The 21,656-nt window shown below is 34.5% G+C and overlaps 2 protein-coding genes across 3 annotated transcripts in view; one reads left to right on the top strand and one right to left on the bottom strand.

The window, feature by feature from the left end:
• LOC135839250 (slit homolog 3 protein) overlaps positions 1-21,656 on the top strand; it is a 660,297-nt gene that overhangs the window by 139,269 nt on the left and 499,372 nt on the right. The window lies entirely within an intron of this gene.
• LOC135839252 (uncharacterized) overlaps positions 3,966-21,656 on the bottom strand; it is a 79,775-nt gene continuing 62,084 nt past the window's right edge. The window contains exons 3-7 of the mRNA XM_065355188.1: positions 10,451-10,726; positions 10,168-10,360; positions 9,908-10,057; positions 5,203-5,340; positions 3,966-4,964 (exon numbers count right to left, since the gene is read on the bottom strand). Coding sequence (XP_065211260.1) covers positions 4,844-4,964; positions 5,203-5,340; positions 9,908-10,057; positions 10,168-10,360; positions 10,451-10,715 — 867 coding nt within the window. The 5' untranslated portion in view covers positions 10,716-10,726 and the 3' untranslated portion in view covers positions 3,966-4,843. The remainder of the gene's footprint in view (positions 4,965-5,202; positions 5,341-9,907; positions 10,058-10,167; positions 10,361-10,450; positions 10,727-21,656) is intronic.

Below are 21,656 nucleotides of genomic sequence, written 5' to 3'. Positions count from 1 at the left end.
ACTTGAACTCGCTCCCCTGCTCGCAATATTTGAAACTGAGATTCTGAATTTGTTGTGTTTGTACTCATTTTTGTGGGGAAAATTGCGTCCAAACATAGACAAATTTTTCGTTTCAAGTAATTTTCCGCGGGTGATTTGCCAGATGCAAGAGGGGTAGCTCGATATGTCAGTAGAATTTTTTGAAGTTTTCGATCAATTGGATCTGGATCAGTTTCACAAGCTCGAAGTTTGTTTTTCAAGCTTTGGACATTCCTTTCAGCCAATCCATTTGTAGCTGGATAATTAGGTGCGATGGATTTGTTAAAAATTCTGTGACTTTTGCAAAATGTAAGAAATTCATCACTTTTGAATATTACAGCATTGTCACTCACAATTATTCTTGGGTTACCCTGCATAGAAAAAATTTTCTCTAATCTTTAGATGGTAGATTGAGAAGTAGGCGCAGATTTTTCAATTTTGACTTTGGCCCATTTTGAAAGTGCATCGATTACTACAAGGAACCAACGATCTTGAAATTTACCAGCATGATCGATGTGTCCCCTAGCTAATTTTTTTATGGGGGGTTGAACCCCCCCCCAAATGGGTTTTTTGCACTTTTATCCTCAGGGGTTGATATTACGTCGAATATAGCTTTATTTTTGAATTCCACGTCAAATTTCCGATCTAGTGATATATATCAACTGTCCTTCTAACCCCAAGGGGGTGGGACTAGAACCATTCAAATTGGAGGGGTTTTCTAAAAAACACAAAAAAACTATCGGCGCATAAGAGGGGTGAAATGGGCCTCGAGAGTGTTCGGGTTGATACTAGCATGGAAGGAGGGTACCATCGAGAAACTACCGCATGAAAAATTTCAGATCCACACCATCTCCCCTTTTTGGGGAACCCCTTTTTTCTGAAATTTCAATAGCACTTTTCTCAGCCCCATATTAACCGATTTTGAAAATTTTTCAGTATGTTATGTATATCCCTAGTAGGTATCCCCTTCAAAAATTTTCAACCCCCTCCCTTCATATTTACTCCTCAAAATAGCGTTTTTCAGCTTGTTTCATGGTTTTTATCAATAGTAAAAATTGAGGGGGCTAAGTGCTCTGGAGAGGGGTAGATGAGTGCAGCAAAAAATCTGACGTCATATTCGTACTCAGCTGTATCGAATCAGAAGAAAACGACACCCCACTTATTAATACTTGGTGATTTCCCCAAAATTCCATTTTACTCTCAACCCTCCCTTAAACACATTTTTACACGATTTTGTAGAGTAAATACGAGGGGAGGGGCTGAAAATTTTTGAGGGGATACCTACTAGGGATATACATAACATACTGAAAATTTTTCAAAATGGGGTAATATGGGGCTGAGAAATGTGCTATTGAAATTTCAGAAAAGGGGGGTTCCCCAAAAAGGGGAGGTGGTGTGGATCTGAAATTTTTCACGCGGTAGTTTCTCGATGGTACCCACCTTCTATACTAGTATCAACCCGAACGCTCTCGGGGGCCATTTCACCCCTCTTACGCACCGATAGCCTTTTTGTGTTTTTTAGAAAACCCCTCCAATTTGAATGATTCTAGCCCCACCCCCCTTGGGGTTAGAAGGACAGTTGATATATCACTAGATCGGAAATTCGACGTAGAATTCAAAAATAAAGCTATATTCGACGTAAAATAAACCCCTGAGGATAAAAGTGCAAAAAACCCATTTTGGGGGGTTTAAACCCCCCCCCCCCCAAAAAAAAAAATTAGCTAGGGGTCTGTGGGCTGGTAGTTCTCAGGGATTATTCAGGAGACCACCCTTGAGAATTTTTCATCATAAAATCTTGGGTAGCCAAAAATGTTTTTATTTTCGAAATATGATGCTAATTTGCCTCCACTATGAAAATAGACAACAATCGCGAAAAATATTTTTGTTTTTTTTTTCACTCTACTTTGTCTGTACTGAATCCCCCCCTCCCTCTTTGACAGGACCACCGCCACCGTTCCAATCGTAGGTCTATAAATGAAAGCTAACATATAATAGCGTCATTTTTATACTCGACGTAATTTTTACCACTTCACGAATCGACGAATTCGTTTGAATAAATGTAGGGGTATATGGGTAAATTCGCGTAATTTGAGACGACTGCCTCTCCTAAGCCTTTGCAGCATCGTTTACGCTCGTTTATTCTACACTATACCTAATGTTATTACTTATATGTACGAGTATCTCTTTACGTATTTGCAAAAATATCCTACTGTACATACTACATAGATATTATGGGTAAAAGCATCATACAATTTACAAGTACATCTTATACTCGGTTTCACTTTATATAGGTAGCCGTTTCGTTAATATTTTAAACAGGTCGCTGTCGACATCGTCGACGTACTTTTCAAAAAGCTAACTAGCGTAGTGAACTCTTCAAATTGACGATTTTTTTCATACCCCTTTTCCTCATCAGAACTCGAATCCAGATAACGATCTACTGATGCTGCTGGTACAAGAGTATCGAAAGTTGACTTTCAGACTCGAGTATGTATTGTTATACTCGTAGGTACGAATACAACGTGAAAAATAATTTCGAGTGGAATGTCCCAGTAGTCGTTGTGTTGTGAAGAGCTTAGTTTTTGTCGAAATACGTATATTTTACTCCTTTTTTGTAAGCATCAGCTAGGGGTGTATTTTTCTTTTTCACTTGCTTTTGGTGGGTGAATGATGTTTGGGATTGAGAATCATTGTTGGACATCTGATTCTTTGCGGTGAAATAAGGTGTGATAGACTTACAATATGTACTTTTTACGTTAAAATTATAACACATGTTGCGTTTTTTAGTGCATGCATACGAGAACAGGTACGGAAAAGCAAATCAGAAATACACACAGATGAGAGAAAAAGGACATTTAAAAAAGAAAAAAAAGAAAAGGAAAATGAAAATCGCCTGCAATAATATTTGATAAAATGAAGTGAAACTAATTGAGAAGTAAGTAGTTTCTTCATCTAAATTATGCGTGGTGACTCAATTAATACATAAAAAAATACCTAATGGTGGACTAATAATTGTAGAAATCCTCCCTAAGAGAATGAACTACGAATTCCCTCCAAAGGTCGAAGTTTGACTCTCATTTATTTTGTGACCCTCGACACTTCCGAAAAAAAGATAATAATGACTAACAATTATTATGGAAAATGAGACATGAAAAAAAAATATAAATTGAAAAAAAAAATGCAATTTCGTCATCATCGTCATGTTTTAAGATTAGGTCTAGAAAAAATATGAAAAAAATCAATGATGATGATGAAAAAACTATACTTATTATGATGTAGAGTAACTGAAAATCGAATAAGTATTTTTCTTACCTAATACAGTTTTTAGCGAGTTGTTTTATCTGTTTTTCATGTGTTTTACACTTTTTCTAGTATTTTTACATGATTCCTAAAATCGGTACAAATTATACCAACACGAGAAACGTCCTCAAAATCAAACAAAATGCTGGGAAAATTGCGTAAAGTGTTACTAAAATCATTTGAAAATATGGATAAAGAATTCATGAAATCCCTCAACATTATTTCATCAAAAAATATGAAACTTGGTAAAATTTGGCAAAATTCAATTCAGCTATATTTACGTGAAATGAAAACACTAATGGGGAATCGCATTCAAATTTTCAATAAATCGCTTACTTACTCACTTGAAAATCGATTCATTTTTTTTTCTTTATTTTCCTCAGGTGGGTCACATTGGTGAAAATAATATAAAATAAAAATGTGAAAATACTCGTAACAAAAATGCAACGCATCTGTTTTCAATTTCAGCAGAAATGAAATATTCAAATTCACACAGGCGCAAATTTTTTCAACTCGATGTAATTTAAAAAATATATAGCACATAATTTAGGACACAATGGTAAAAAAATATTAAATAAATAATTAACAAAAAAAAATATACGTTTATGATAATGCCATTTTTATAAAATAACTCAAATCTTTACACATTAATATAGCGTCTGTAATATTCTTCGGCATAGTTTTTTTTTTAATTTTCAAATTACAAGTGAAAAATATCCGAGTGGATTCGAAACAGTGCCATGGCACAGAAAATTTTCTGTTCTTATATAGGAAAAATATTTGTATCAGAAAATCTTTGGTACCTACGTCAGATTTAACGAATAACGAATCTGCTATAATCTTAAAATAATCGTAAAAATATTCGGATATATTAATGACTTCATCAAAAATAGAATTTTGATTTTAATACAACTTACATTTATCATACAATATGTTATGAAAATAGATTTACAAAAAAAAAATTGTATACTAAATAATTAACTCTCGTGTTTTTTTCTTTCATTCAAGCACTTCCCGTATTTCATCTCATGCTGCCTATTTTTCTAAAAATTTTCCATATCGAAAATGAAATGGATAAATTAAGGTTAGTCGATAATGTGTTGTTTTTTTTTTTTCAATCAAAGTTGAGGTTGGCTCCTTCCACGTTCAAATTGTAATCAATGATGCATAGTTTCAGGAAGTGAAATATGTCCTTAAAATTAGAGTGTAGTATCACAATATAATGTACAAACAATAGACAAGATGGTTAAACTGTGGACTTGTTTGAATTTATTTCATTTTTTATTTATTTTTTTCTAATTAGACTGATTCATTGAAAAATTCTTTTATCATCAAAAATATATACGAAACTTCATGTACCTAATCAAACAAGTTGTTGCGAACCCTTGATGATTTTTTTTTACACTGAATAAATTAATTGGAATGGAAAGTTGGAAATATGAACATATTTATACATCTAGGTATTATTTACAGTGCTTATAAAAGTACCTAATTCTATACGTCGAATATTTCATCGTTCGATATTTTACATCGCGTAATTTCTATTCCTTTGGTTCAAATCAATATTCAACTGCGATACATCTTCGTCAGTTGGTATTTCATTTTCTGCTTCATCTCCTGCCTGTTGTTTTGTGGCACTGTTATCTCTGCAAACATAGTTTTTGAAGTTGAAATTGATTTCACGATATAATTAGGTACATACATTTATCGTATTGAAATTCTATCGAGTAAGCTTCATTCAACGAAAAGAAATGGAATAATTGAAAAATAGTACACAATAAATCATCGAAACTATACAATCGAAGGAGATGTACGAGTGATTTCATTAATCCTCCTTCTCTCATTATATCTCAACCAGAGTACAAAATTCAAACCCCTACTTACGTGTATTTGTTGTGAACAGGTTGAAATAAGGACTTTGGGCAACTTTTGAAATACGGCCAGCATTCTCGTTTTTCTCGTCCTACAATTTCTGCTTCAACGTATTCGTCTAATAATTCGGCAAATGGTGATTTACTTGCTCTGCAAAGAAATTAAAAGAGATGAAGTAGACTTTTAAGGGCTACAGTGTCGATTTTAATTTGCGAAATTGTAGGCAAAAGGTGATCAGAGGCAGTGGTGGATTTATGAAAAATTGATTACACTGCGAAACGATTCACGAGGACCCGCGTTTCGAATATTACGATTTTGACCCCCCCCCTGCTGCTTTCACTTCAAAAATTGTTGTTTTTGTTTTTCAAAATGATTTGGAAGACGTTCTGGATCTTTTGAGTTGAGATTGATTTTCGTATCCTTGCTACTTTTTGAAATCGAATTACAGAAGGTACCTATCTGTTTTTTCAGTATACCTATTTCAATATTGTATAAAATCGACTCGATCTGAAGCGAGGACTACAAATTGATTTCAGAAATTTATGCTTCCAGAAATGTTATATACTACATCATTATTTTTGAATTGAGAAGTTAATTTTTTTGACTATCAACTCGAATTTGAAAACATTGAACTGCCATTTCCTTGATATGGAATTTAAATTTTGGAAATGAAACCTAGTCTGCCTGAGTCAACTGTAAAACGAGGACAAAACCTTCGAAAATTTGTGATTCATGCAATGAAATTTCCTTTTTTTTGAAGGAGTAGTTCATTTCTCTAACGTTGAGTCGTTGATTTCAATTTTCAAAATATTGAAAAAAAAAATTGTTCGAAGTAAAAGTACATAATGTATTGTAGCTTGAAACGTCAAGAAATAAATAGCAATTTTTGTTCCTCTCAACTTTTCTTCAATGTCAAATCTACTGAAATTGTAGACAGAATTTTGAACGAAAATTGTGCACAGTAAGAGGGAATTTTAGATGAATTTGTCAGAAATGCGATTAGGTTTACGAAAAAGTTTTTTTTTTCCGAGTAATTATGCTGAAATTATTAGCAGCACATGACTAAATCGGCGATTTTCAGGGATTTCTATACGATTCATTTTAGTGCATTTTGAACTAGTCTCACTGAAATTTTAAAAGTTTTTCGGCAATTTTCAGCAATTGAAATGCTTATTTTTCGAATGTAACGGGGCTTCGATATCCTTTTTCCCGCATCCAGAGGAGGTTTTACTGGATTCGTGTACTTTTTTTTTGTAATTTTTCGCAATTTTATTTAGTTGAAAAAATTTGACACATCTGCTGCTTTTATTTGGTAAACACTACAATTTCATCATTTTGGAAGCGTTTTTTAACACTCGTTCGTGCATTTCAATTGATTAGTTTTGTGGTGCTTTGAGTTTTTTTATTATTTTTTCCGAGTGTAGGTATTTACTTCATTCTATAAGGTATTTTTCAGGCTTTTTGGTGTATTTTTGGCAAATTTTACTTATGATTTTTCGTGATTTTCATTTTATTTTTTTCTAATTGACTTTGCCTTATTTTGAAGTGTTCTTAACACATTTTCATGCATTTTGAGGAATTATTCTCGTCAAAATTTTAGCAGATTTTGATAATATACAGTGATTTATTTCCTTTTAGTCGGGGGGCCCGCATATGGATCACCTGCACCCCCCTAACGATTCTCCGGGACAACTTTTTTCTTAAAGGGGAAGTCCTAAGGAACATTTCTAGCCCTTGTCCTCAAAAAAAAAGTGGCCCTACTCACAAAATGGCGGCCATTTTGATTGACAGGTCAGCCGAAATCGCAGGTTTTTGCGTTCCAACATAGGACTTTCACGGAATTTTTTAAACCGTACAAAGGTAGATCGAAAGAGCAGGCAAAAATTCATCACCTGTCAAAATTTCAAGTGCTTAAGTGCCTTTTTCGATTTTTGGTGAATTTTCAAAAATCAAATTTTGGCCAAAATGTGAGAAAAAAACAAAATTTTACCAAATTGACCTAGTAATCTGAAATTAGATATATATCCTATTTTCGACCTGCCAAATCGATTGGAAACTGTTTCAATCCGTTTTGAGCAGTTCTGAAGCTTCCAGCAGATTTTTGAAACTCGAAATTCTCACAAAATTTCATCAAATGGAGTTGGAAAGCCGAAATTCATTCTGCAAATTAATTTCAATATGATTTTCAAGTCGTTTTGGAGCCTCCAGCGATTTTTTTGAAAATTACTGGAGCCTCCAGTAGATTTTTGAAACTTAATATTTCCCCAAAATTTCTTCAAATGGGGTTAGGTTCAAACGATGTGCGCAGGCTGAAGAGATTCAAGCCGTCCGACCTTCCAGCAAGAAGAATCACCATGTGAAAAGACAAACAACAGAGTAGCGGTGGAATCGTCGTTGGGCGCTCTCAGCCGGAATTGGTGATTTAGTGAAAAACGCTGATGGATGCCCAATGTGGCAGGGATCGCGGAATTTGAAAAAAAAAAAAAAAAAAAAAAAATGGGGTTAGCAACCCGAAATTTACTCTGCAAACTAATTTCAATACAATATGAAGTCGAATGCATGGTGGTTTCAAGTGGTTTTGAAACTTCCAGCTACTTTTTCGAAATTTTAATTCTCCTAAAAACGCGATGAAACTTTTCAAAAAGTCACTGGTGGCTCCAAAATTACTTGAACTCGCCTGAAGTCGTCTTCAGAAGGTGTTAAAATTGAACTGCAGATTTAATTTCAGCTTGCTAACCCCATTCGATGAAATTTTGGGGAAATTTCAAGTTTCAAAAATCTACTGGAGGCTCCAGTAATTTTCAAAAAATTGCTCGAGGCTCCAAAACGACTTGAAAATCACCTGCAGTCGACTTCATAGCGTATTGAAATTAGTTTGTAGAATGAATTTCGGCTTTCCAACTCCATTTGATGAAATTTTGTGAGAATTTCGAGTTTCAACAATCTGCTGGAGGCTCCAGTAATTTTCAAAAAATCGCTGGAGGCTCCAAAACGACTTGAAAATCACCTGCAGTCGACTTCATAGCGTATTGAAATTAGTTTGCAGAATAAATTTTGGCTTTCCAACTCCATTTTGATGAAATTTTGTGAGAAATTCGAGTTTCAAAAATCTGCTGGAAGCTTCAGAACTGCTCAAAACGGTTTGTAACAGTTTCCAATCGATTTGGCAGTCGAAAATAGGATATATCTCTAATTTCAGGTTTCTAGGTCAATTTGGTAAAATTTTGTTTTTTTCTCACATTTTGGCCAGAATTTGATTTTTGAAAATTCACCAAAAATCGAAAAAGGCACTTTAGCACTTGAAATTTTGACAGGTGATGAATTTTTGCCTGCTCTTTCGATCTACCTTTGAACGGTTTAAAAACTTCCGTGAAAGTCCTATGTTGGAACGCAAAAACCTGAGATTTCGGCTGACCTGTCAATCAAAATGGCCGCCATTTTGTGAGTAGGGCCACTTTTTTTTTGAGGACAAGGGCTAGAAATGTTCCTTAGGACTTCCCCTTTAAGAAAAAAGTTGTCCCGGAGAATCGTTAGGGGGGTGCAGGTGATCCTTATGCGGGCCCCCCGACTATTTGAGAGCATTTTCACTTCGTTTTAGCATAGTTTAATTTCTTCTCTGTGCATTTTTTGGTAAATTTCGAAGTAATTTTGTAGCTTTTTCAAATTGTAGTTCAGTATCACACCTTGACAGGTTTCACTCAAATTTCATTACTTTTCAACTATTTTCACCACTTTTTCATGCATTTCAAAGGAGTTTCTTCAAAAAAAATGAGCCTTTTTTTGGTTACTTTCAGTTATTTTTTTTTTTTTTTGGGGTGTTTTCGATCATTTTATTGCATTTCGAACACTTTCCTGCGTTTTAAACGATATTTTATGTTCCAAAATTTCAGCAATTTTTCTTTTGATTTCAGTGACTATGCTTTTTTCGAGTGGTTTCGCATCATTTTAACACTTCTTCGGAATTTTGGGGAAATTTTACCTGCTGAAATCTTGTGATATTTTTTAGTTGCAATTTTCAATGATTTTATTGCTTTTTTCGTGTTTTTTTACCACATTTTCGAAAGTTTTTCAAATTGAAAAAAAATTTTTTTTGGTGAGTTTTTAAGTACTGAAATTTTGTCTGGTTTCATGTAGTAATTTTTTGACGCCTTTTTCGGTGCTTTTTACTCCATTTGAAAGCATTTTCAACACTTTTTCATGCATTTAGGGCAATTTTCAGAGCTTTTACGTATTTGATTACAGTACGTTTTTAAATATTTTGATGCCGAAGTTACTTAGAAAAAATCAAGTCGTGCTTTCTGTCAAAAATTGCAAAAATTCTTGTTTCTAGACAAAAATGGCAAAAATATTGTCTTACCTCTTAGGCGAAAATTCCCGATAAAATTGTTTCGTTTTTTTGCCTATTTGATTGAAATTTTCATTTTCTTCCATTAATTCTCTATTTTTTACTTTTTTGCTAAAAAGTTTCGCTATTTTACCAAAACGTTCTGAAATTTTCATGGTCTCGCGTACTTTCAAAATGTACTGTCGCTTTTACGTCAATAGTATTTGTCGGACGCCCTGTTATTCGCTAAAATTGCCAAAATTCCGACACTTTGACTTTCTTGCGGTGTAAGTATTAAATCCGCCTCCGATTCATAGAATATTTTTCTGAATATTTTCTGAGAGAAAGTGCATAAAATTCCCAGCTCTTTTGACTAAATTAGGGAATACTTACGAAAAAAACAACTGCAACATTTCACCCAGCAGGCCGAACTTTTGAATAGAAGAATGACTATGTACTTCGCAAATCGCCCTTAACAAGCAAGCTTTACCATCCATACCAAAACTTGCTAGTAAGTCTTCAACGACAGTGTATAACAAAGCTCTGTAAGAAGAAAAGCACGAAAAAAGCAATTACTTACCTAAACGTTTACAAAAAAATGTCACGAATGCAATAATTTTTGAAAGGTGTTTCAATGCATGGATTTTGCATACCTTTCTCCTCCGTGAAAATGCGAATGTTTCGGAGTCGGCGGTGCTGATCTTTCTGTTCTTTTTCTTTCGAGAAACTGAGCTACGTAATCAGCAAAGTAAGAACCAGCTTTTCTACCAAGACTGCGTCCTATTAAAGGAGGCAGTACTCCGTATGGGTTTTGGTTATCCGTCAAACCCAATAAATCAAAATCAACTGAAACAGTACGATAGAGGTGTGTTAATATTGTACTCGTGATGATATGAAGCAATCTTTGGTGAATCATACGATATACTATGTACTCACTACTAAATGGTAAACTAATGGACATATTAGAAAGAAAACCATCCGGTGGGTACCGAACAAATGGTAACGAAAGTGAAGGAGTAATTGTGAGGTGAGTGCCGGGCGGCAGAGCTAAACGACCATCCGAGGTGATCCATAACAGTCTTTTTTGTCGTATGTGCGGCTTTTGTGCCGAGTCGAAGCCATCGCCTGCCGAATCCAGTGTGTGGAAGAACGTTGTAGCTAGCAGGCTTACTAGCCACGCTCTCAGTCGCCAAATTTCCATCCGCTGTATACCTGCAGACAAAAGCAAAAATAACCAGAGATTTATTATTATGGCGGTCTGTTCGGCTAATTATGCTACATCGGTGCTCGATTGGGTAGTATAGTTGGTAATGTGAAGGCGAACGAGAAATACATTGTTAGCAAAATGATACCTACAGGTGTTCGATCCCCCCCCCCCCCAAAGCGAATGATTGAATTTGCGAGTGCTTGAAGAGAGCTCTTCGATTGCATTGTTCAATTAAGAGATGGGATCTTTTCTATCGGTACTGAGGTCTTTTTGTGAACGAAGCTAGGTCATTTTGGAGAATTTCTGCGCATCGTAATTATAACCTTATGTAAGCGTTGAAAAATCTGGAAAATTTCTCTGTACATGATTAACATATTGAAACTTGGATTAGATACCATTAAACTGTTGTGTCTATTTTTCTGGGTCTGTAAAAAAGATCATCATTGTAATAAACTGAAGAAATATCTTTCATTTTACCATTAGATGAACCAACGAAGAGGTTTTCTATCTGTTCTGTTGAATCTTGCTGGTACGTAGGTGCTTTTACCTATGTTTTTGTATGTACATATAAGAATAAGAGCGCAGTCAAAATGTAATTTGATCCAATGTGTAGGGTGGTGTGATGGACAACATACTAAATGTCCCCGCCCCTATCCCACGAGCTAACCCCTCCCCCCTCCAAGTAGATCAATACCCCCAAAATCAGTTTTTTGTCAAAAACTTCTTAAATATTGATTTTTGAGTTGAATGAGCTCAGTGATAATTTTATCTCCTCTCCATATACCTATCAAATGAGATATCGACCAACTCCCTAGCCTCAAGGGGGGTGGTGCTACGACCCCTCAAAGTGACGTGATTTTAATAATTTTACAATTTATGACTTGGGACTCGAAACCTATTCTAATCGATTAAATTAAGTCAAACTTGGGGAATGGGATCCTTTTGAGGAACGGAGTCGACCTCTGGAGGGAGGAGGGTCAAAGTTGAAAAATTAACAAAAGGACATTTTTTTGGTGGCCGAGGGGCATCATGTGACCCCAAATGGATGAAACGGGTTCAAAATCATACCATTGGTCAGTGCCTCCATTGTGATCAACATATCCAAATTTCAGCTTGCTCGATCATCCCCACTCCTTTTAAGGCAGAAAAAATCGAAAATAGGGGCAAAATAATTTTGCCTCAAATGGGGTGGGGATGACCTATGAAGCTGAAATTTGGATATGTTGATCACAATGGGGATACTGACCCATGGTATGGTTTTGGACTCTTTTCATCCATGTGAGGTTATGCCCCCTCCAAAAAATGACCTTTTGGTAATTTTCAACTTTGACCCTCCCCACTCCAGAGGTCAACTCTAGCTCCCAAAAGAATCCCATTCCCCAAGTTTGACTTCATTTTATCCATTAGAACAGGTTACAAGTCCCAAATCATAAAATGTAAAATCATTGAAATCACATCACTTTGAGGGGTCGTAGCGCCACCCCCTTTGGGGCTATAGTCAGGTCTCAATTGCATATCCGCTCGCTATTCATGTTAAAAGCAATTTTATGATTGATTCTTGTTCTACACACTAGAGCGAATAAATTTAGCTTGTATGCCTATTTTTCCCCCTCCCCCTTTTCCGAGGGTCCACCCCCCAACATTTGAAATTCGTGTATCTCCTAATCTATGGGTCGTACAAAAAAAATTATTGAACAAAAATTGTTCCTTGACATCAGATCTACAATTTGAGCTCATCAAAATTTGTTTTGGAGCGACCCTTCCCCCTCAAATTTCGTAAATACCCCTCCAGAAAACATCAATTTTACGTTTTTCACATTTTTAATGAAAAGTTTCAAAGTTGAAGAAAAATCTGTAATATCTAACATAAATTGTTCAGAATTGAATTTATTTTCCAACGAATTATATTACGAGCATTTTTCCATTCCCCCCGCTGCTATGGTCAGGGTGTCTAACAGGTACTGCAGGTACTGCAAGTACTGTAAAAGTACTGCATTGAAATCCTCGGTACTGCAAGTACTGTTAAGTACTGCATTTTTTCTCAAAATCATTGATTTAAAATTTTTTCAAAAACCTCAAAATGAATTAATTGTTGAAAATTTTTTTAAAAAATGTTCATTTTGTACCTCAAAAGATGCAGGGTGTCCACAAGCCTGGAAAACCTGGAAAAGTCAGGGAATTTGGTCGGTCTGGAAAAGTCAGGGAATTTCGTAATTTTCACGCAAAACCCCTGGAATTTTGAAAAAACGATCAATTGCAAATTTCAGATAAGGACCTGTTATGAAAGGAAACCATTATTTTTTAATTCTCGAACGACAAATTTTCAAAAGCTTTTGCCCTCGCTTCGCTCGGGCTTGTTTTCTTTTCTTTTTAAAGAACCAGATGGACATTTCTAGATAATAAAAATCAAAGTTTTAAAGCCAAAAAATGAACTCACGAAAAAAAACATCGTTTTTATGCAACTCAAAATACAAATTTACAAGAGCTTTCGCACTCACTTGGGCCTGTTCTGTTTTCTTTTTCAAAATTAACTTCCTTTAAAAAAGCATTATTCAAATTCTAAAATTTTAAACGCCAAAAAAAAAACCTACTCGTTCTCACATAAAAAAAAAACATTGTTTTTATGCCTTTCGAAATGCAAATTTTCGGAAGCTTTCGCCCTCGCTTCGCTCGACCTTGTTCTCTTTTTTTTTCAAAAGTAGTTAACTTCCTTCAAAAAACATCTTTCCAATATTAAAATTTGAAAAGTCAAAAAATAAACTCTTCTCACTTAAAAAACCCTCGTTTTTAAGCACCTAGAAATGAAAATTTTCAAAAGTTCTCGCTTCGCTCGGACCAATTTGTTTCTCAATTTTGAGATGAACAAATTTCACATTTTGATGCCTCCAAAAAACCATAAAAGAAAAGATCGAAACATTTTCAAAAGTTATTATGAATATTGTAATCAATTGGCCAAACTTGATGCATGTTTTATTCATTTATTTACTTATTTTTAATTAAAAAAGTTAATAATCAAAGTTGAGCTGTTTTTTATATCCGAAGAAGTATCCAGTTCAAAGAGAAGCTTATAAAAAAATATACACCCCCCAAAAAAAAATTTTTTTCTTTAACCAAAGTATGCGGTAAGCATAGAAAATTGAAAAAAATGGTCTGGAAAAATGGAAAAATTGGTCTGGAAAACCTGGAAAAGCCAGGGAAAATCATTTCCAGAAATTGTTTCGATTGAAATACTTATAATTTTATCGACAAATTCCAACTGGTTCGAAAATATAATTTTTTTCTTGGCCCCCGGGGGGGGGGAGTAAGCTGGATAAAAAAAAATATAAGGTACTGTAAAAGTACTGCATTTCTTAGGAGGAATTTTGTTAGACACCCTGATGGTGGACCCACCTTCCCCCCTTGGTTACAAATACCAGACAATAAGGTAAACAATCCAACGCAAATTGTTTCGGGTTGAAATTTGCATGGTAGGTGGGTACCATCGAAAGACTTACGCGTGGAAAGTTTCAGACCCCCCCGACCCCTCCCTTTTTAAGAAACCTCCCCTACACAATATTGACTAAGAAAACCTTTGATCGTAATAATGTTTGGGTTCGCATATTTTTTTCCGCTATTTGACTGGGATCTACATATAAAGAGAAGTAATTATTCATGTGTTTACCTTAGTGTGTACCTGATTCACACATGGTGAAATTTGTTTTTGATTTTTCCACCTCCCCTCCTCGTTACCGCGGGTGGGAACATCACGTCAAGAAATCTTCAGCCCCTTCGGCGAACCTGTATATTAATTGAAGCATCGACACCTCAAGTCAAGTCTCTACTTGGGTAAAATCAACTTATATACTAATTTTAGCCCCTACCTCCACCTATGACTAACCTGAGGATCGGAGAGGAGAGCTCTTTATTTATACCTACTTTTGAAAAAATATTTGTTGAAGCCCTAAAGTTGTCGGGTTTCAAGAGAAAATTCCTCCAACCATGTTGGTCAAAAAAACTTACCCCCGTCACATAGGATTTTTGGAATTGGGATTTTATTACCAGGTGCATATTTTGTTGTATGGATTTCTGATAAGTACGATTAAAAATACACGAATAGTTGAATTTGTTAATTCTATAATACCTAATTACCTATCATTAGTTCTTACATTATTTCAACACACTTTAACTGATCGATCTTTACCTTGATCATATTAAAACAAAATCATACCCGATAATTAACATCGATCATATCAACAATTAAATGCAGACTACTTTTGATTCGCACCTTTTCAGCCTAACGGCATGATCAAAATGGTCGCCCATGGCGGAGCACACCAAATCACTCGATCTTCTACTCCAAATTCGATAATACGAGTACATATCTTCAACTTCATATTCTCAGAAATGAATTCACTCGCGAAAAAATAATTACATGAGTCAGTTCGCGATAAAAAAATATACTTATTGTACACATTGAATAATATACTCGTAAATATATTTTTTTACATTTTAATCCTTAGATTTGGTTCATCTTCATTAGAAGAGAACTGTTTAATGTTTTCAATTTGTCCTCCCCCCGCCCCCCGCAAAGTGTCTAATGGTCCTGCAAGTCCTGTGATTGTCCTGCTTTTCATCACTTTTCATCTGAAAGTACTGCTGTTTTATTCAATCAGACTTCAAATTTTCAATTAATTTCTCCTTTTTTTGAAATTTTGAAAAAAAAAATTGCTGAAAAGGGCGCGTTTGGCGACTATTTTAGGTCCTGAATTACACATATTTCCGAGCTTTTGCCCTCGCTTTTCGGCTTTTGTGCTTAGACTGTTTGCTTTTTTTCTTTCCACATGAAAAACTTCTCGTTCAAATTCAAGAAATAGTCAAAGTTTGAATCAGGAAAATTAACTCTTCCCTGCGTAAGGAGGCTTTTTTTTTCACTTCTCGAAACATGAATTTTTGAAAGATTTTGGCCTCGCTTCACTCGGGCTAATTTGCTTCTCTTTTTCAAGTTTGATTTTTTTTTTTTTTTTAAATCATCGTTCGAATTTTAAAACGTTTGTTTCTATTTTCCATGCAAAAGTATACCTATTAAATGGAAAAATTCGTTTGTTATCTTTTACTTATTTTACTTGTAAACTCGCCGCCTTTTTTCGAAAAATTGGTGTATTTTTTTTCTCCAAATGTCGTTCAAATTTTCTATTGATTTTTTTTACATTTTTTGAGAATCTAGATTATGTTGAAAAAAGTTCTTTATTCGACTAAATTTCAGTTAGCAAAAACCTTAAAGGAGAAACTGAAATTGAAGAATTATATTTTCTGACCACAACCTTTTTTGTCGCCCATCCGCCCCCCCCCCTTAAATAATCTCAAGCGTGTGAAAATGTCCTGCCAAGAGTATTGCCGAAGTCCTGCTTTTTTATTTCGAAATTTTGCCCAACTTGCATGAGTGATGAGAAAAATGGACCTTTGTCTCTCCATGAGTTTCCAGTGATGTGTGTTGAAAGAATAATTTCATTATAGTGATGGGTCGCCTTGATTTTTCAAGTTTTATTGTACAACTAGATGAGTTGAACTAGCCAAGATTATTGCTTGTAGGACCAAGAAATTCATTTCAGTAATCGATCACTTTCGGCGTCAATTGCCATTTGCTATAATGCACATGAAATATCAAACAAGCGAGGAAGTTTTTTCTCGAAGAGAAGTCATTTAGAAAAACTTTGAAAGGAAGTTGAATTAACATAAAAAAACGGATTCGATTATTTTTGACAGGGTCTCTATATGTACCTACTACCTACTTATAGGTGGCCAACATTGTTGGTGGAACTGGAGAAAGGTTTTTCTTCAAAAAAGAGTTACCCAGAAGTAACTTTTGGAGCCTTCATAAAAAGGCAGCAAGATCGTTGGAGGACAAAGGGAGCGTTTTTCGGGAAAATGTGGTTATTTGAGAATCTATAGTACATATACAGCTACAAACAAAAAAAGTTCATTGTAACGAGTTCGAACACATTACAGCATCTGTCTTGGTATTAAAATCTAAAGTAATACACCATAATTAATTACTAATAAGAGTAAAAATAATACAAATCAACGAAACAATAATTTTTCTTCAATTGATTACAGATCAAAAACGTACCTCAAACCAGATTTGTAATTTTATTCATTCAATAGAGAAAATTTTTCAAGAGAGAAAAAAAAATCGTTTAAACAGGCTCTCATTCAGCCCCAATTATACCTAGGAATTTTTCTTTCACATTACAAAGCATTACATTCAATAAAATTATAGACATCGTTTCATTAATTACGTGTTGATACTTCAAACGGACACCACAATGACTAAGTTTAAATTTTCATATCATATATAGAATAGATGCATACTTAGACAAGTCAATGACAATAGTAATTCGGTGTCACAATAACAAAATAAAATTTATAAATTTTCTTGCTTACTTTTTTCTCACTGAGCTCACTCAACTCAATCATCAGCACTGGAGCATTGCACTGACTGACGAGAGACGATGACGACTGATAGACCGACTAGTTACTACTTATCTGGTTGCCTAGCTTGTGAATTTAAGGAGCCACGTGCTTCGCAAAACTCATAATTTATTAATATCTAATTTTTGAAAAAAAATCATCAAGATGAAAGAAATGATTGAATCATTTAAATGATGCCTGATGGCTGATGCCCATAACCTTTTATCCATAGGCCATAGTAACTATAGATAGACGAACAAAAAACATTATTATTATAGTGACAGACTGACAGATTTCCCCCATCTTCATTATACTCTATAATTAATTATACGAGCAATGTAACATTTCCCAAAAAATTCTTACGTACATAACATTATATTATCAATTTTTTTATTCTTTTCGGTGACTTCGAGGGCCCTTAAGTATATAAGGGAATTAATTTAGGGTCCATCGAAGGTTTTTCTTTGAAAAAGGGAAAACAATTCCCTGTTTTTGATTGAATTTATATCATTTTTTTTTTGATTTTTTTCAGCTGTGTGATGCGAGGGGGTGAGGGGAGGAGTACAGACCCCTTATTATCTTTGCAGATAGGGTAAAAATCAAAAAATGCAAAATAAGGCCCACCTCAATACTGCACCTAAATGGTTAGAACGGGGCCGCAATTCGAGCAGTTTCGATGATTTTATTCATCTACCTAGACTCAATAAATAATTACGATATTCAATTTGTGCCAGTCTTCGCTAAACGATTTTTAATTCGAACACAGCTTATCGCTGTACCGCTACCTAATTGAAATCCAATGCAGGTACCTTTGCATCTGTATTTAAACAGATATCCCAGACAGACGGACAAATTAAACTGTCACAACTATTAATGAAAACCGGTTCTGTCAAATGTTGAATTCTCGACACAATATTATTTTTTCCACAATTTAGGTAAATTTAAATCAAATTAATGTATTGTATCGGTTCGTTAATGCTAATTCGTAGTATAAGCCGACAAGTACATGCCTATTTATAATTAGATGAGTTTAATATTCAAAAATGAAAACTATCGAGTTTGATAATTTAATAATTTACTCGTATTAAGGGAAAATGATCAGAAAATTTTATAATTCATTTTTTGTTTTTGGTACGTCCATCCAGAACCTATTATAGGACGCGTATATTAAATAGATAGGTACTTAAAACTATACGAGAGATTCCGTTTATCGCGAATTCGATCCCCTCGGTATAGGTCAATGATGCAACGAGAAAACGTTAATTATTCGCAGACTTTTAAAAATTATGCAAATGAATGCACGCATCTCTCGTACACTATAATATATTGGAAATGTAACCAGAAAGGTTATGTATAAATCCATGTACTACTACCGGAAAGCCAAGCTACGAGTATATCTACGAGTATCCAGCAGGTCTATTCACCTTTAACGCATTTTCCGCTACCTTCGCGTCTTCTTTTTCTTTGATAGTGTGATCCAGTGCCATACTTTGCCATATATGCGGAAAACCAGTCTCCGTAAGATGTTACATCGTACATCATTCCTTCTCTTTAACCGGTTTTTTATCAACAATATCGACCAAATATTTTCAGTATTAGTTGCATTGTTGCACTTTTTTATAACTTCTCACGAGTGAGTAAGTTTAATACCTTTACCTACGTACTTTTGTACTCCAGCTACTGGAATAATAATGGTCAAATTTTAATCCGATGCTCGTAAGCTATGACTGCCTATATCTAACGTCATCGATTTCGTGATATTTTTATGGTCTTGGTTTCATATAAGCATGTGCTACGATAGCAGCTCTGTTGAGATTCATTTTTTGAAAAAGTTACCGCGAATGGTATTGAATGGGATGTTTGATTTAATGCTATAGTAGGTACATATATTACCCATTTTTGGAATAGTGATAATAACTTGAGTTTTGAAGAAAGGCTTCTCTACCTCGTAAATACGTTTTCAATTAACGCCGTGTTATTATTGCGATATACGTTACTTTGGTACGAAATAATTTGGATAAGAAAAAGTAAATTACCTAAGTATTTATATCGTCCCTCTACACTCATATTGATATTTTTTTTTTGATATTATGGAGAATTGGAATTAGATTGTGACGTTTAAAATAGCGTTGGTAACTTTTGTACCGCCTATTCCGTGTATCAAAACACACGTGAAAGTGTGAAATTCCATTGATGGAATAGTCTGAAGATACGTAAACCGAATCTTTTTTTTAAATAACGAAAAAATGATTATAAAATATGAATAGATGAATAAAACTAACATTTTAAATTCAAAAACGAAATATTTCGTAAATTATGACCGTGTTTGGTTGTCCCGTCTTCAAACTCGAAGAAAATTCGAGTCAAATTTTTTTTTGTCTTTAGTCTTATCTGGTTTTTTAATTTCTACGTCAATCTAAAATCATTATCATACTTATAGAAAGGCTCACACTCAGATTTAATCTGACCTTTAACCATAGTATTTTTATTTCAAGTGATAATTGAATCGTAAAGTGTTTGTTGAAAATACTATACGATGGCTTACAATTTATGCCATCGATCTAAATTACTTACGTATCATTTGCAAAAGTCGGTATAGTTTAATTAGAAACTGAAAAAATAGTGCAAAAAACGCTCTGACGTCACACAGTGTATAAATGGTTGCAAATCTTGATTCCCTTTACATTCTGTAGGGTTCAAGCTAGTGATTGTTCTGTCTACTTCGCACTTTGATAAGTCCAGAACTTTCAAACCATCTCGAGGACCCCATTATTTCATGGTTCCAAATTGTAAAGAATTTTATCCCCTTTCCAACGGTACTACATTTTTTGAAATCCGCAAAGGTCTTCCTTCAGAAAATTGACTCAAGTAGCAGAAAAAGGTGGCAAAATTCAACTTATTTTCTGTCAACTTTACACTGTGAGGTGGCAGAACTTTTAAACCATCTCGGGGACCCCATTATTTCATGGTTCCAAATTGTAAAGAATTTTATCCCCTTTCCAACGGTACTACATTTTTTGAAATCCTCAAAGGTCTTTCTTGAGAAAATTGACTTGACGAGCTGAAAAGTAGAAATGAACAGCATTGTTTACAGCTTGACTTAGGTTCACCATACCATTCACACGGCGCATGTGTGCAATTTGGAATACGCGTTTTGCCCTATAAAGATGAAGAAATCAGAAACCAGGTGCAGACTGCATCAGTTAGGAGCCCTCAAAATTCCCCCGCCCCCCCATCTCCTTCAGAATTTGTATCCTTTTTATTAATTTTTGAAAAAATGGGGTACGAATAGAGCACACCAACTACACTCTAACACGATACGTTTTGAATCTTGATGTTTCAATTATTCATACACCATTACCATTAATTTACTTTTGAAATAATACATGAAAATTATCGCCATAAAACTACGAGTAAGTATTTAAAATAGCCCAATAAAATATTCTCAAACACATGGCATAAATATACACACAAATTCATAGAAATTACCAATTTTCATTCAATGCAATATCAACGAGATGAAATGAAAAAAAAAAAAAAAAAGATGTAAACGACAAAGCATGAAAACGTTATAGTAAAATACATAGGTACAAATAGGTTAGACATCCAACGATCTTGGAACTAATTCCATCAAAGATCGAATAAAGAACTCAAATTTTGTCTTATCAAGAGGCTTGGTGAGAGAATCAACATGTTTTATAGTTGAAACAATTAGTGGTACTACTTTTTTGAATAAACTTGAATAATTTTTCATATGTTTATACAAATAATGTTGCAATTGAAGTAGAAAAGTGTGTTTACTTCAAACATATCGAGTACCTACTCGTTCTCCAACGTATAACTCGAAAACGATTTCAAATTTGGAATTAGCGGAAAAAATTAATTTTAAAAACATCGACATTGATATGTAATTCAACACCTCACAATTATTGCATTTCAGTGAAAATATAAAAACATGTAATATTTATTGCAAGAAAATAAACTTGGAGATAGTTGGTATTCTCATGGTAGTCGATGCTCTCATTATAGTGGAGTAGAACAAGATAACGTGGTTTTTTGTTTCGGTTCTTGACATGCTAGATTTTCTCATAGACCACTGTAGAGCTATGCCTCCCCAAAAGTTTGGGCCAAATTTAAAAAAAAAAACGAGTGTGTGATCAACTGTTATGTTCTCGCGAGTGTTGAACACGAATACAACCTTTATATCCCAACCCCCTCCCCCCAACAAAGGGTCAAATTCTTGAAAACAATGGATCGTTCAACGGGATATACTTATTACTTACACATGAGATAGTGTGTTTTCAGAGTTGCTAAACACGAATAATATGACATTTGTTGCTTGATTGGTTGTCATATGAGCCTCCAAGAAACCCCCCTTCCCCACCCTCGGGGTCAAATTCCAAAAAGGTGTTTTAGTGACGCGATACATGAAACAGAACGTTTTGAAGGGCGATGATTCGCGAATACAATCTTTGTTTCTTGATTGGC

Source organism: Planococcus citri, chromosome 3 (assembly GCF_950023065.1).
Source record: "Planococcus citri chromosome 3, ihPlaCitr1.1, whole genome shotgun sequence".
Taxonomy (NCBI): Eukaryota; Metazoa; Arthropoda; class Insecta; order Hemiptera; family Pseudococcidae; genus Planococcus; species Planococcus citri.
This window is presented reverse-complemented; position numbering and strand designations above follow the sequence as displayed.